This window comes from Nanorana parkeri, unplaced genomic scaffold (assembly GCF_000935625.1).
Source record: "Nanorana parkeri isolate BGI_ZX_2015 unplaced genomic scaffold, ASM93562v1 scaffold284, whole genome shotgun sequence".
NCBI lineage: Eukaryota > Metazoa > Chordata > Amphibia > Anura > Dicroglossidae > Nanorana > Nanorana parkeri.
The window spans coordinates 790,982-805,848 of NW_017306552.1; the positions used below are offsets into that span (position 1 = coordinate 790,982).

General features: G+C 44.6%; 1 protein-coding gene across 1 annotated transcript in view; it reads right to left on the reverse strand.

The window, feature by feature from the left end:
* COQ2 (coenzyme Q2, polyprenyltransferase) overlaps window positions 1-14,495 on the reverse strand; it is a 23,012-nt gene extending 8,517 nt beyond the window's left edge. Inside the window, exons 1-4 of the mRNA XM_018557460.1 lie at window positions 14,150-14,495; window positions 12,163-12,329; window positions 9,749-9,870; window positions 2,132-2,217 (exon numbers count right to left, since the gene is read on the reverse strand). Coding sequence (XP_018412962.1) covers window positions 2,132-2,217; window positions 9,749-9,870; window positions 12,163-12,329; window positions 14,150-14,486 — 712 coding nt within the window. The 5' untranslated portion in view covers window positions 14,487-14,495. The remainder of the gene's footprint in view (window positions 1-2,131; window positions 2,218-9,748; window positions 9,871-12,162; window positions 12,330-14,149) is intronic.
* Window positions 14,496-14,867: the final 372 nt, after the last annotated feature.

The window sequence follows — 14,867 nt, forward strand, 5'->3', positions numbered from 1 at the left end:
CCACCTCTTTTCAAGCTTGGCCCTGGCTCTGGACAGGTTAATAACACCTCCTAGCTCCAATTATACAAATGCAATGAACACCTGGTTGCGACTAACAGATTATGTGGATTGGAGCAGCATTCACCATATTTATTCCCAGATAATTTTTGTAAAAGTCATTCTGAATTGAGAAAGCTGGTTGGATGACCAGTGAAACATCCTCAAGAAAAATACAGCAAGTCCAGTTGCCTTTACTTATTTTTTACAGATATTAAAGTAAAACTTAGCCAAAATGTTTAATTTTTAGCTTTGGGTGTGTAAAGACAAAGCTGGATCCCATACTGGAACTTTGTCAACCTGGGCTGTGCCGTGATCTGAATTTCTTAGTTCCTCTTTCTAAAGTATACATTCCATACATTGCTAAGACGTTTCTAGTAAGGGGAAAGACAGTGGCACCAGCGTTATCGTACAGATTTATGGGTCGCCAGCCTCCATGCAGATTCTCAGAAGGAATAGATAAAGAATGCACTCTGGGAATGGGAACATGGACGTTCAGCTTACCTGGTCATGTTAGCTGGGAAGGGGCGAATTTCCAGCTGTGGACTACAGTCAATACCTGCAAAAGGGTTGGAGTTTTATCTCCACCTCTGTAATCCTATTTAACATGGCTGCAGCAGTATTAACTGGGTATTTACAATGCTTAATAGTTTCTTTAGTACTAAGCTGTTTTAAAGAACAACTCCGGGCACATACAATTTTTTTTTTTACCTTGCAGTGGGGCAGCCCTGCACTGCAAGAGGTAAGTGCTTGTTTTGGGCTAGCGGCTGGAATAAAGCAGAAGTACTTACCTGATCCTGGCTCCCTCTGGGCTTCTAGACCGGTCCTCGCAGCTTCTTCTCCCTTGGACCATTGACATCATCACGTCTTATGCAGGCCCATTGACATACATGAGACGTGAGAATGCCAAGGGACATTTTACAGCCAGAGTGGAGGGGGAGAGAGGTGAGAGCTGACCGCCATGGAAGTCAGGATCATGCAAGTAAAACTGCTTTATTCTAGCCCCCCAAGACAGATTGAGCACTTAAAATGACACTAAACTCAGGAATGAAACCTTAAAAATGCATTTAAGTATCTGAACTATTCATAAAAATGTATCTTATTTGTGTATCACTCGGCTGCAGATCCTCAAATCATCTCCGAATTGGTGCTGACACTGTCCTTCCTTCTGGAGGTTGACTACCTTTGTCCCCCATGGTCTCTGTGTGTGTTGTAACGTAGTCACCGCTCCAAGCTCTCTCCCATCATGGACTACAATCTCATGTTTAGTTTATTCATCTATACTGAGATTGTAGTCCATCACGGGAGTGAGCTTGGAGTGGTGACTACTTTACAACACACACAGGTAGTACATGGGGAACAAAAGTAGCCACCCTCCAGAAGGAAGGACAGTGTCAGAGCCAATTCAGAGATTATTTGAGGCTCTACAGCCGAGTGATACACAAATTAGATACATTTTTGTGAACAGTTCAAGTACTTGAATGCAGATGATTTAACGGCTGAATTTAGTGTCACTTTAGGCTGGGTTCACACCTAGGCGTATCGAATATGCGCGTTTGTCGCGCCTTTTTAAATGCGATTCGTGGTAAAAAAATGGCGACACAGGCGCGTTTCCGAGGGCTACCTGGCTGTATCCCAATGGATACGCGCGGCAAATACGCCCCAAAGAAGCTCCTGTACTTCTTTGGGCGTAGGGCGTTTTGTAGCGAATTCATACGGCCTGTAATACGCCCAGGTGTGAACCATACCCATAGGAAATAATGGGATTTCGGTGTTTGAGCGTTTTGCAGAGCGTAGGAACGCGCTACAAAACGCCCATGTGTGAACCGGGCCTTAATCCTTGCAGTACAGGGGAAGCCCCATTGCAACGGTAATTTTTTTTTATGTGCCCAGAGTTCTTCTTTAAAACAAGCTATATGGATCCATGTCGTGTGTGTGTGTGTGTGTGTGTGTGCTATGGCTCCATATCTCATCACTAAAATATAATATAATAGCATCATTTCTACTCCAATATTTCATCATTCTTTCCATGTCATCTGCCAGAGTGGAACCATACGTTTCACATTCGTCATATCTGTGATATTTGCAGGTTTACCTAATACAAGCTGTGGCCAGTAGGTGATCCTCTTCATTAGTGGATAAGTAACTACCAGCAACAAGGAAGAAGCTCCTAGACCAATGCTAAAAAGAATGTAAGAATGAAATGATTAAAGTAGATGTAAATCATTACTGAAGCACTGTGTATTATAAACAATTGCCATTTTTTAACATATTGTTTTCACCTTACTTTAATCTTCTGCTGCATTTCAGTGCTGCTGATCTCCCGCAGCCCCCTAGTAGCTACTTCCTGTCTACATGAACTCGAGCAATGCCTGCATGGCATTTCTCAAGGTGGGTTCCCTGACAGTGACAACAGTGGACCAGTCTGTGTAATGTACAGTATGCTGAAACAGCCACTTGTGATCTCCATCAGAAGCCCAGGTGACACAATTTCCTTACATAAACATGTGTGCCAGTTGGTGAACAGAGTCGTTTTCGGCTTAAACCTCTATAGAGCAGCTTCGCATTGTGTTATCCCTGTGACAAATGTTACAGAGAAGTAAACCTGTTCTTTGTCCTGCATGGACAGCCTGACTGTAAGGGGGGCAGGCTCCACTGGTATTGGCAGCGGTAAATCATGCATGAGACAGGGACACCTCGGAACAGTCCAAGCAGGTTTGTGCTGTACTTTTATTCAGCAAGGCAGCAAACAAACAGTCAATGCAGAAGGGCATCGTACAGCAGGTCCATAGTGTAAACAAACAAAACATCTGCTCATCCAGGCCACTAACTTAACTCAGGTCAGTTCCAGACTAACAGGGTTCCCCAACACAGACAGCTTAAGTACAGGTGATGCATGAATAAGTACAAGTATTGAATACGAAATGAATTACATGTTTTTCAACATATACATTGAATTATGCATTACTGTTACACCACATGAATATAATTGACCTTAAATATACTATACCAAGGTGTACAATAAGCGATACAGAGTCAAGTAATAGGAGAACATAAGATCCAAAGAAGATGAAAAGCAATATAAATGTCAATAATAATCTCACAAATAATAATATAAACAATGAGAAGAAGAAGAAGAAGAAGAAGAAGAGGAAGAAGACCAGAGCATCTATGTTAAAGGGATGTTTTATTGCAATTAATGTTGCAGTGCGGAAAATGAATCATGAATTAATGGAAGTGAAAGAGCTAGATCATGGATGTGAAAGGGGCGGTTATGCCAGTCATTAAATCAATGCTCGGCCCGTCGTAGCTAGTATGAACGCCTGTAGATCGTCTTTATGGTTCACGGTTAAATCTTTATGGATAAAACCTTCCCATTCCGATATGTCAAAGTTTTGTTCTGTGGTTTGTGCATTCTGTTCTAACAGGTCCATGGATAGAAACTTGAATAAGATATGGGTCAGGTTAGAGGAATTGGGAGGGTCTTTTGATATCCAGTTGTGAAGGATACACTTTTTGGCCCCAAGCAGGCAAGGGTGTTCCCAGCGTGTCAACGGCGGATTAAGAGGAGCGTTTACATCGGCAAATGAATGGAATAGGCATAGCAGAGGGTGTGTGTTTCGGGTATTGCCCGTAACTTTATGCATATACAATAAAGTATGATCCCAAAATTATGCAATTCTTGGACAGTTCCAGAAAAGATGATTTAAGTCAGGTAATGGAGCGTCGCATTTAGGGCAAGAAGTAAGTCTGTCGGTGTATGTGTTCTTAGGTTTGAAATTAAAGTCACAGTAGGCTCTATTTATCAGTTTAAACTGTATTTCCCTCCATGCCTCGCTGGTGGTGACTTTACGTATTCTTTGCCAACTCCTAGTGAGTATGGTTTGAACCTCCTGCGGGGGAAGATCAAGAAAGAGAGCCCATTGTATTATGTGGTTTTGGGGAGATTGATCGTCAGTGGTGGTGTGGTCTCTAAGTATCTTGTAGATATGTGACAGGGACATTTTTGATGGCAAACGTCGAGTTACCATGGTGAAGGGCATAGGTGCCGTGCTTCCAAGAGAGGGAGGCAAGTTTCGTCTAATGAAATACTTGGACTGGTAGTAGTGTAGTAAATGTGATGGAGGTATGTCATATATACTCTGCAAGGTGGTAAACGAGATGCAGTCACCATGAGGTGTGAGAAGATGTTGTAACCGTGATATTCCCCTCTCTTCCCATTCCTTAAAGGGTTTAGACGATGCCCCTTGTGGGAAGCCTGGGGTCGATGTTATTGGCATTAGTGGAGATACCTGACCCTGGATTCCCAGTAGTTTGCGTGTTTCCCTCCAAGTGATAATGGTGTCTCTGAAGAGAATGTTATGTTTTATATGAGCAGGGAGTAAAGGCAGTGGTGTGTGTATGATCCCTGATAATGACCATGGGGTTGTGGCCGCTTCCTCTAAAGTAAGGTTGGAGTAGTGTGACGAACTGAGTAACCAGTCTCGGACGTGTCTAAAGATGCATGCTAAGTTATAGAGACGTATGTTAGGTAAGTTGGTCCCCAGCTGTGAGGAGTGTTTGTATAGCTTGTGGGCGGCAATGCGGTGTTTCTTCCCCTTCCAGAGGAAATTCAAGAAGGCATTCATGAGGGCCTTGTTATCTCTATGTTGAAAAAGGATTGGCAGTATTTGCATGGGGTAGAGGAGGCGTGGGAAGCTAATCATTCTGATAAGGTGACTTCGCCCTAGTAGAGATAGGGGTAAGTCTTTCCACTTCTGTAAATCCTGCGTTATTGTTTTGATGAGTGGGGAGATGTTGATAGAGTATAAATTAGTGGCAGAGGGCGGTATACAGATGCCTAAATAAACAATGTGTTTAGTCTGTAGACGTAAGCCATAGTTCTTGACCCATTGGGACTCTGCACTATTGCAAGACCCATTGATATACATTAACTCGCTTTTCTCCATATTGATTTTTAGACCTGAAAAGGCCCCGTACCGATTTACGAGTTCAAACACAGTAGGGATTTGGGTCCTGGGGTGGGACAGTAAGAGAATTATGTCATCTGCAAACATGGCAATTTTTACTTCCTGAGTGCCAATCTGAAGACCTTTAAATGTGGATGGTGATGAGAGTGACCTAGATAAGGGTTCCAATGCTATGTTAAAAAGTAAAGGAGATAATGGGCAGCCCTGGCGAGTCCCCTTCTGTAGAATAAATGGGGAAGATAGTGGGGTTGAAGTGTAAATTTGGGCAGAGGGAGCCGTGTACATCGTGGAAATTAGATTAAGGAATGAAACGGAGAATCCCATTTTGCCCAGCACCTTTAGGAGCCACAGCCAATTGACATTGTCGAATGCTTTTTCCGCATCTAGGGATAAAAGAGCCATGGAGTGCGGAAAAGGTTTGGACAGTCTGGCGTGTTCCATGACCAGGATGATCTTCCTAACGTTCATGCCTGCGGATCGACCATGAACAAACCCTGACTGATTGGGCCCAATAAGGCGCGGCAGGATCTTGGCCAGTCTATCAGCCATTATTTTGGAAAGAAATTTGGCATCTTGGTTGAGTAACGAGATTGGTCTATATGAACCAGCTTGAAGGGGGTCTTTACCTTTTTTTGGGAGAAGTCTAATATAGGCTTGGTTAAAAGTGGGCGGATACACAGATGTTCGCAAAATGTGGTTGAAAAGTGGAGTTAATGTTTGAGGGGTTTCCTCAATCAGTATTTTATAAAACTCGCTAGGTAATCCGTCAGGACCTGGGGTCTTAGCCTTAGCCGCTCGTTTAATTAGGTCCTGGACCTCCTGGGCTGTGATATCTCTGTTGAGGTCGCTTAGATCTTCTTCTGACAGAGAGGGTAAGTCTATCAATCCCAGAAAAGAATCTCCCCCAGTAGGGTCTGGGAAGCTGGCAGTATATAGGTTCTGATAGAAGGATCGAAATATCTCCGACACTGAATTGGCGTCCTTTCGGACAACACCCTCAGAAACTATCAGGCAAGTGACATGTGTAGAAGACCTTTGGCCTTTGACCAGATTAGCTAGTAACCTACCAGATTTATTGCCGTATTTAAAAAAAGTCAGATCGGTGGCAGATCTAATTTGTCTATGTAGGAGTTGTATCCAGTGATCACATTGCTCTTTTGCTAGTAGCCAGCTTGAGCGGGTTGCCTCAGATGGATTATTTTTGAAGAGGAGGTAAGTTTTCCTGACGTTAAGACAAGCTGCCCTGTATTCCTTTTTTGCCAATTTCTTTTTACATGCCGCATAGGCCAAGATCCTGCCCCTAAGTACCGCTTTACCCGTTTCCCAAAACAATACATGGTCATGTGTATGTTGCATATTATCAATACAGTATTCATTCCACCAGGTTTTGAGCGCCTGACAGAATTCACTATCAGCATTCAAATAAGTGGGAAAACGCCAAACAACTGGTGGAGTAAATCAAACCTTGTAAGGATACCACGATATGAGCATGGTCCGATATGATTATGTCCTCAATGTCAACCGATTCTATTTTGTGGAGGATGGAAGATGCAGCAAGGAAGAGATCAATCCTGGAGAGGCTGTGGTGCACGTGAGAGTAGTGCATGAAGTCTCTTTCTAGAGGGTGGTAATAGCGCCACACATCTTCAAGTCCACTGGCTGACAGGGCAGATGTGAGATGTTTGTCTTGCGGGGTCCCAGCAGAGCTTGAGCCGTCAGACCGTCGGCGGTCTTCCAGAGGAGAGGGTACCGCATTGAAATCCCCTCCCACTAGAAACATAGCATCCGATTGTTGTGAGTTCGCTTTGTTGAGGATGAAGTCACAGAAGTTCTTGTTGTCTGAGTTGGGCCCATAAACGTTGAGGAGATCCAGTTGGCGGGTTCCGATGCGGAGAGAGAGAAGTGACCATCTGCCATCTCGAGTGTCCTGCTGGTGTTGAAGGACTTCGTGGGGGAGGTGTTTACTGAGGAGTGTTATCACGCCAGCCTTCCTCCCTATGGACGGAGCCCCAAAGACCGATCCAACCCAAGATTTCTTGAGCCTCTGGAAGTCATCGCCGGAAAGGTGAGTTTCTTGAAGAAGGGCTATATCAGCATGTAATTTCTTGAGGTGCCTGAGGATTTTTGACCGTTTGTGCGGTGATCTAAGACCTTTCACATTCCAGGAAATGATTTTCAGGGGGGGTCCCATCGGACATTTTTAGATATGTGAGTCCAGGTAGGAAAATGTGTCATCAAAGAAAGCTTGTGAGAGCCAGGTGTCCCAGTGCCCCTGGTCTTATCAGAATCATGTTCCGCAAATGGATGTATGGTTAGTGTGAATGCAAAGTCTAAATAACAGACTGTAATGGCAGGGGTGCCCCGTGCTGAATCCCCTGTAGCCAAAAGAAGGAGGTACTCTGATCTATAGATCAAAATAACAAAAAATAAAAAATTAAAGGTACAATAAAGACCTGCAACAAGCAGCAACATGTTGAAACTGAAGTAACTGTAGGGTGACTTCCTTTTTTCCTGAGAGCTTGCAAACTGCATGTAGGAGGTATATAGACCCCCCGGCGTGTAAATCGCCATCGGGGCCTACAACCACTAAAGAACTGCTGTGAGTTCTAAGTGCAAGTTCCGAGAATAAGGTCTCCGTCCCGCCAGACGAATGTTAAATGATGCGGCTCACCTTAAGCCCTTATGGAGTAGCATCTGATCTCTTCTTCCGTGGAGGACTCTTGATAGGTGAGGAGGAACCGGCGTCCGCCATGTTCTGGAGAAAGGTGCGCACCTTTTCTGGGGAGGAGAAGGACGAAATAGTGCCATCTGGGCATGTAATGCGTAGTGTGGCCGGGTATGCCAGGGCGAATTTAATCCTCTGATGGACCAGTGTTTGGCATATTTCGTGGAATGCTCTTCTGCGTTTGGTAAGGTCGGCTGAGTAGTCGGCAAACAATAGGATCTTGTGGCCTCCCGCCACCAGGTTTCTCTGTGTGCGATAGGCCTGGAAAATTTGATGTTTGTCCTCAAAATTCAAGTATCGGACAATGACCGGACGTGGTCTGTTATCATCTCTCGGCGCCCCAAGCCTGTGGGCCCGTTCTGCTACGCAAGGATGAGAGAAACTCAATGCCCTGGGTATGGCTTCTGCACAAAATGGGAGAAGATCGCACGGTTTCACTGATTCAGGTAGGCCTATGATTCGCAAATTGTTGCGGCGGGCCCTGTTTTCTAGGTCATCCAGCTTTTCTGACATTATTAGCATCTTTTGTGAGGCGGCCTAGAGGTATGTGCCGTTATCAGCTGTGTCAGTTTCTATTCTTTCAATACGCTGTTATGCAGAAGCCAATCTTTTATGTTGAGAATCTAATGCCGATGATATGTTTCCCAGATGTAGTTTAATGGCATCAGCTACAATGTGGGCAATATCATTTTTCAGGTGAGATGCTACCTCGGATGCCAGTTTAGTGTAGTCGATGGGGCATTGGGGTTGAGAGATCTGCATCTCACCTTCTGAATCCTCAGTGGCACTGTGTGAGGTAAATGCAGCCGGCGCCATCTTGGCTGCAGTATGTTCTCCCTCAATGCTGTCTGCTAGTGATCGTCTCGCCGTCTGGGGACGGGATACGAACTTATCCATGGCGGCCAGCGGGTTTGAGTAGTCCTGTCGGCGGTGTTCGGACATGTAAGGCGGCGGGTAATTATCTCGATCGGGTGTTCGGCGGGACGGAGAGAACGGGATCGCCGCTAGCTCATCAGGCGCCGGAACCGGAAGTCCTGTTTAGTATTTTGTCAGCACTCAGCCTTTTCACCCAGCGGCAGAGAGAGAGCCCTGAGCATCAGTCAGCTCACATATACTGTATATAGGCCTGTGGACAGCTGAGACTAATAATGAGGACTGGATACCAGGTACGGTGTGGACCTAGGAATGGAGGCTTTATCCCACCCAAAGCTCTTTAAAGCCTCCATGCTTCAGGATCCAGACCAGCTCTTGTCCAAACCAGACAAATTTGGGAGCTCCTCACTGTGTCTATGGGGGAAACTGAGGTAACACATACAGGGATCCCAACCTGAAATAAGTTGTTTCAGGGAGGTGCCCTTCTCATTTCAGGAAGGTGCCCTCTGTCAAAAATAGCACGCTGGCTATTGTACCCGCCCTCTGCTGCTGTCAGTCAGCAGAAGAGGACCTGATGCAGAACTTCAGGTCAACTTCTGCTGATTGACAGCAGCAGTGGGCGGGTGCAATAGTTAGTCTGCTATTGGCTATTGCAAATTGAATGCCAATAGCAATCCAGCTATTCATTCCTATGCCGTTTTTTTTTTTTCTGACTGACGGCGGCCCCGATAAAAAAAAAAAATAGATCGCAGAGAAAGGTTTACTCTGTTAGATCCAGCAGAGTAAACCTTTCTGGGAGAAAATGTTTCTCTCCCGGGTGTCCGGGAGCCGCTTTCTAATAGCGGGAGACTTCCGGAACATCCGGGAGCGTTGAGATGTCTGCACATATACACCAGCCCTGCCAGCCATTACCTCAGGTGACCACATGAAAAGTCATTGACAGTGTTCCAATCATGTCCACACATACTTCCATAGTGCCAGCTCATTTGCGGTTATATAGACGGGTCCCCTGCCTACTCCTGTGTTTTTATGTCTTCCATTACCAGCTCAGTCAGCATTGCATGCACGGTTTACCAGGAAATCTGCAAGCTCATACAATTTCAATATTCAGAATGTACAATCTCCCATTTTCAGGTCAACTCACCTGTAGATATTTAGACACAAAAGTACACATAAAGCCAAGCTCAGCTGACCGCCAAGGAAAACCAAGGACTGGAACTGTGAGATGTCACCCACTGCAATGGGCCGACTTGCCGTTCTCTCCACCTTCAGACAAAAAAGAAATCATATTTGGAGGCTCTTATAACCAACGGCTGAGGCTGTAAACTATCCTAAAATAAGACATATCTTAGCACTGGAAGCACTTACAAGTGTATGTAAAGCCAAACATTGCTTTTTAGTTTCAGAGTGGTAGAACCTCTCAACTTCTATTGATGTCTCGTTCCCTGTTGGGGGAATTCATCCTAATTTTTCTGACAGATGGGTGACACCTCCCCCGCTGGTCTATTGTATCCTGACAATGGCAGAATGCCCGAATATTAACTTCAGGTGATTGGCTGCAGTCACTGTTGGGTTGGGATTTTCAGACCTTCTCCTTTGATAAAAGTTAATTGAAACATCAATATTGTTTTTAATGGTGGGGGGGGGGCTGGGGGCAACACACTGGTCAAATATCAATATGGACAGCAGGAGGAGATTTCCCCTCACTTTTTGTTGTGTCTCTGGGATAGCTCCCTACTCTATCCCAAACCAAATAGTCAACTCAACTTTTTTTTTAGAATGTTCCAATAATCCAGGGGAAGGCAACTCCGGCCCTCCAGCTATTGTAAAACTACAAATCCCATGAGGCATTGCAGCCACGGAAATTACTCCAAGAGGCAGATGCATGATGGAATTTGTAGTTTCAACACAGCTGGATATCCAGAGTTTCCCTATCCTTATACTAAACTCTGCCCTGTGTTCTGCCAGGAAGACGGTGGATTCATATTTGTGAATTTCTTTTCCCCAGCCCACAGCCACCATGTTTTTATGCACTCCCTTTCGCTGACTGAGAGGTACATTTAAAACCCTACTCCTCCTACTGCCCCAACCTAGCACCGATATTCCATAGACCACCCTCTAATTCAGGACTTCAGTGCCATATGAGAATTACATCACACTGTCCTGTCCCAGGGGTGATAGGAAAGATAGGGATGCTGTATGTGTATGGGCCATTGCTGTATAACTGATGAGCAATCAGGCAACTTCATTTGTGCTTTAATAACATAATAATTACAAAAACTAATATGAGAGTATTAACACCCAAAACACACCTGCCAGACCCATGTGCACCCATTACCACATGTGAACTCTGCCCCTGCACTGATGAGTCCCCGAAACCTCCTCACCCAGACTAATCACCACCCACAACTAAAAATGTGCATCCATAACACTTACCTCCCCAAAGTCTTACTGAACTGCTGAGGAACCAGTTCTACCAATGGGCACCACCTATGCCACGCTGCGCTTAGTTTACTATATACATTCATACTTTATACTAAACATTCATATTCAATTTTCTCGTAATATTCATATTTCATTTTTTCAAAATTCTTCTTGCAGAAATCACACAGCATAAGGGCCTATGCCAAAGGGCTTGGGCTTGCTTTCCACTTGAATTGGAGGTGCTTCTGGGGAATGACAGGAATGTGCGACTTAGTGGTGACCTTCTTCAAAGCTGCATCAACCCTCTTCAAGCTGCTTTTGTATTCCGATTGACTAGCATGGAGAGAGAAGTAGTTCTGATACAAAACACAAACCTGTCAGCACTAGCCCTATGTCAGCTAATCAGCAATACGTTATTTCTGAATGTATTAAAGGGCCTGCTAGGCTGAATCAGGCTTTATATATGTCTTTAAAATGCCAATAATGGGATCTCCCTGCCATCATTTCTGACATTACTCCTGTCCACCTGGGAGCTTTGAGTGTTCCGTCCACCTCAGTGTGTTCCTCCTGTTACATTCGCTGTAACATCATGTACATACAAAATCCAAAGAGCCAAGAACTAAGCACAGAGATCTCTCCAATAGAGTTCCCAGGAGGTATAGGACCCTGTCAGGTAGCTTAAGACCCCTTTCAGATTGCTGGGGAGTCAAATAAAAAAATATACGTCTAATACAGTCCATTCACCTGCATTAGACATGAGGATGCCAAGGGACATACCACAGCTAGATCGGTGGGAAGAGAGGTGAGCACTCACCACCACAGGACCAAGGATCAGGTGAGCATATATTTTGTATTCCAGCACCTAGAAAAAAACGAGCAGTTAACCCTTGTAGTGTGGGGGTAGCCGCACTGCAAGGGTTAACTTTTTACATGCCTGGAGTTCATCTTTAACTCTCCAGCTTGTACTAAAAACTGAACTATTAGCTTTACGAGGACTGGTGCTTTAAATAACACCCAAAAATCTCCTATTTATTTCCCCATTTCTTTCTCATGTCCACCATTTAATACATTGGCACACTTTTGGCAGTCACATTTATATCTAGGCAAACCTTGACATGTCTATATACAGCATACCTTTCTGTCAAAATCTTTATCCCACATGTCATTAATAGTGCAGCCAGCACCCCGCATCAATATCGCTCCTGTGCCAAACAAGGCCAGCATAGAGAGGTCAGGCAGGCTCCCCGGATCTGCTGCCAGGGCAATGCTCCAGGTGCAGGGCAGGTATAGCAGCCAAGTTCCTGCAATGCATAAAAAAAAAAAAAAACAAGTTAAAATTGGATGACGACATTCACCTTTTGGGGTATATTTATAAGACAGTTCATCTCACATTCGCCAAACATTCATTACAGTTGAATCTTTTTTGTGAGTGTATGTGTTTTAAATGCCTGTGACCGATTTACTATCAGTGAATGTTTGGTGAAAGTCACATTCACTAGTTTAGAACTATGCCCCTTAGTGTTGTATACTATACCAGACTCAATTTGCTGCAGCTTGATGCATCTCTTGAGATTGAAGGACCTCCTCAATGGCATCACCAAAAAGTAATCCACCCATTACTATTGCCAAGACAATGCATTTAAAACCTTGACGTATGTTGCCTAACTGAACCTTCAGTCTGAATCTGTGAACACATTCCAAGTGCATAAAAAAACAAAAGGTGTGCTAAGCCTTACTGTTCAGTTTTCTTTAGAAAGTAGCCACGGTCAGAGTAGAAACACCTGTCCCCCGTAAGGACGCTGGAGAGAAGGACCCTCGCTCTCTGTGGAAATAGTGGCCCCTCTGCAGAGGTCCAATATGCTCCACCTGCTGAGTCAGAGCTAGAGCTTTTCAATTAACAAAACTCATGCTCCCTGATGATTGGACAGCTCTAGCTGTGACTTAGCAGAAGCCAGGTCACACCTCTGCAGTGAGACCACTGCTTCCACACAGAGCAAGGGACCTTCTAAGCAGCATGCTGGCAGGGGACAGGCTTTTCTACTCAGGCTGTGGTGACTTTCTAAAGAAAAGCAACAGTAGTATTTAGCACAGCTTTTGTTTTCATGCACTTGGAATGTGTTTAGCAGATTGAAACTAAGGGGGCTATTCACAAAAGGGTGAAGGGTTTGGAGAAGGCAGGAGGAAAGAACAATTAAGGCCAAAATAGCTGATTTGGAAACATTCTCCAATTCAGCTCACTTTCCAGTTCAGCTATGTTGTCCTAGATTGTTCCCTTCTCCTGCCTTCTCCAAACTCTTCACCCTTTTGTGAATAACCCTGTAAAAGTTCAGTTGGGCAACATGCTTCAGGGCTACAAATGCATGTTCTTCATCTACATTTCTCATTTAGGGCCCGCTCACACCAGTTGCAGTGCGTTCCGGCCCGATTCTGGCCGGAACGCACTGTTTTACTTTGCGGCCGACTAACTTTTTTGCCGGGCTGGAGGGGGCGTGGCGGGCCATTGAAGTGAATGGCACCGTAGCCACGCCCTCCGGCCGCAATGAGATCGCCCACACGGGCTCGCAAGGCACATTGTGCCTGCAGTGCGATCAAAATGCTGCAAGCACTATTTTGATCGCACCGCGATCCCATTGCGGCCAGAGGGCATGGCTACGGTGCCATTCACTTCAATGGCCCGCCACGCCCCCTCCAGCCCGGCAAAAAAGTGAGCCAGCCGCAATGCGAGGCAGTGCGTTCCGGGAAGAATCGAACCGGAACGCACTGCTTATGGTGTGAACTAACCCTGAGTGTTACATTCCCACTTTGCAGCTATGAATAAAATGATGTGCCGCGTTAAACATCTTTCCTAAAAAATGAGTTACATGGCTGTCTCTGACTCATATTTTCTGAACAATTATGCAGCTGTTGTCATCAGGACTTCTGTTCTGCACACATGTTCCAGGTCAGTTCTGAAATCCATTAAAATGAAAAGGATCACCAGGGTACAGGCATAGGGGAGTAGAGGGAGAGACCAGCCATGGCACTTTATATAGGTATCGTAGTAGAGGTTTCCATTAGTAAACATTTATAGATTAGGTTTTGATTTACATAAGTCATGTGTAGTGTGAGTTTTCTCTCTCACCTATAGGTTTATCCAGTCTCATAAGTCGCAGGTAAGGCTGGACATTTTTTGGCATTGACTGAACCAAAGTAGCAGCAGAAAAGGGACGCCTTGTTTCACAAGGGTTGCCCGTTTTCAGAGGTGAACTCTGAGACCTGTATGGACTCCAGGTATTTAGGAGGGGGGTGTATAAATAGTGTGCACAAGGCCAAGTCGGATGCAGTAATGAGTTTTTGTGGTGTTGGTTTGTGTGCAAACAGCTAGGCCAGGTGCTATACACATTAGAGGTGCAAGGTCTGTATAACGATCTATGCATGGACATACATCCTCGTAGTAGTCCCACAGGTATCACAGCCATCTTGGATATCCTACCTATAAATTAAAAGAACAAAGGTTATTAGCATCAAATTTGTTTTGTTATGCAAACAACTTCAGTATCTAAAGCAGTCTTTCTTAAATTGCCTCTTTTTTATTGAACAGATTTTTTCAAGAAAATAACATAACACAGTCATTATAGAGATCTTGCTGTCGAAGGTTACGTGTTATTTTCTCAAAACGTACAGCGCTAGCCGTCCTTCAAAGGTGAATATAAGAAATCAGACGTTAAGATCAAGATTTGACAAGTGCTATTAAAGAATATAAAATGTATCAAACATTCAGTGAAGGGGTGTATCTCAAAATACTCAATGTGAATGGTTGTGTAAACAATTTAAAGTCTATACAATATCAAATCTGAATT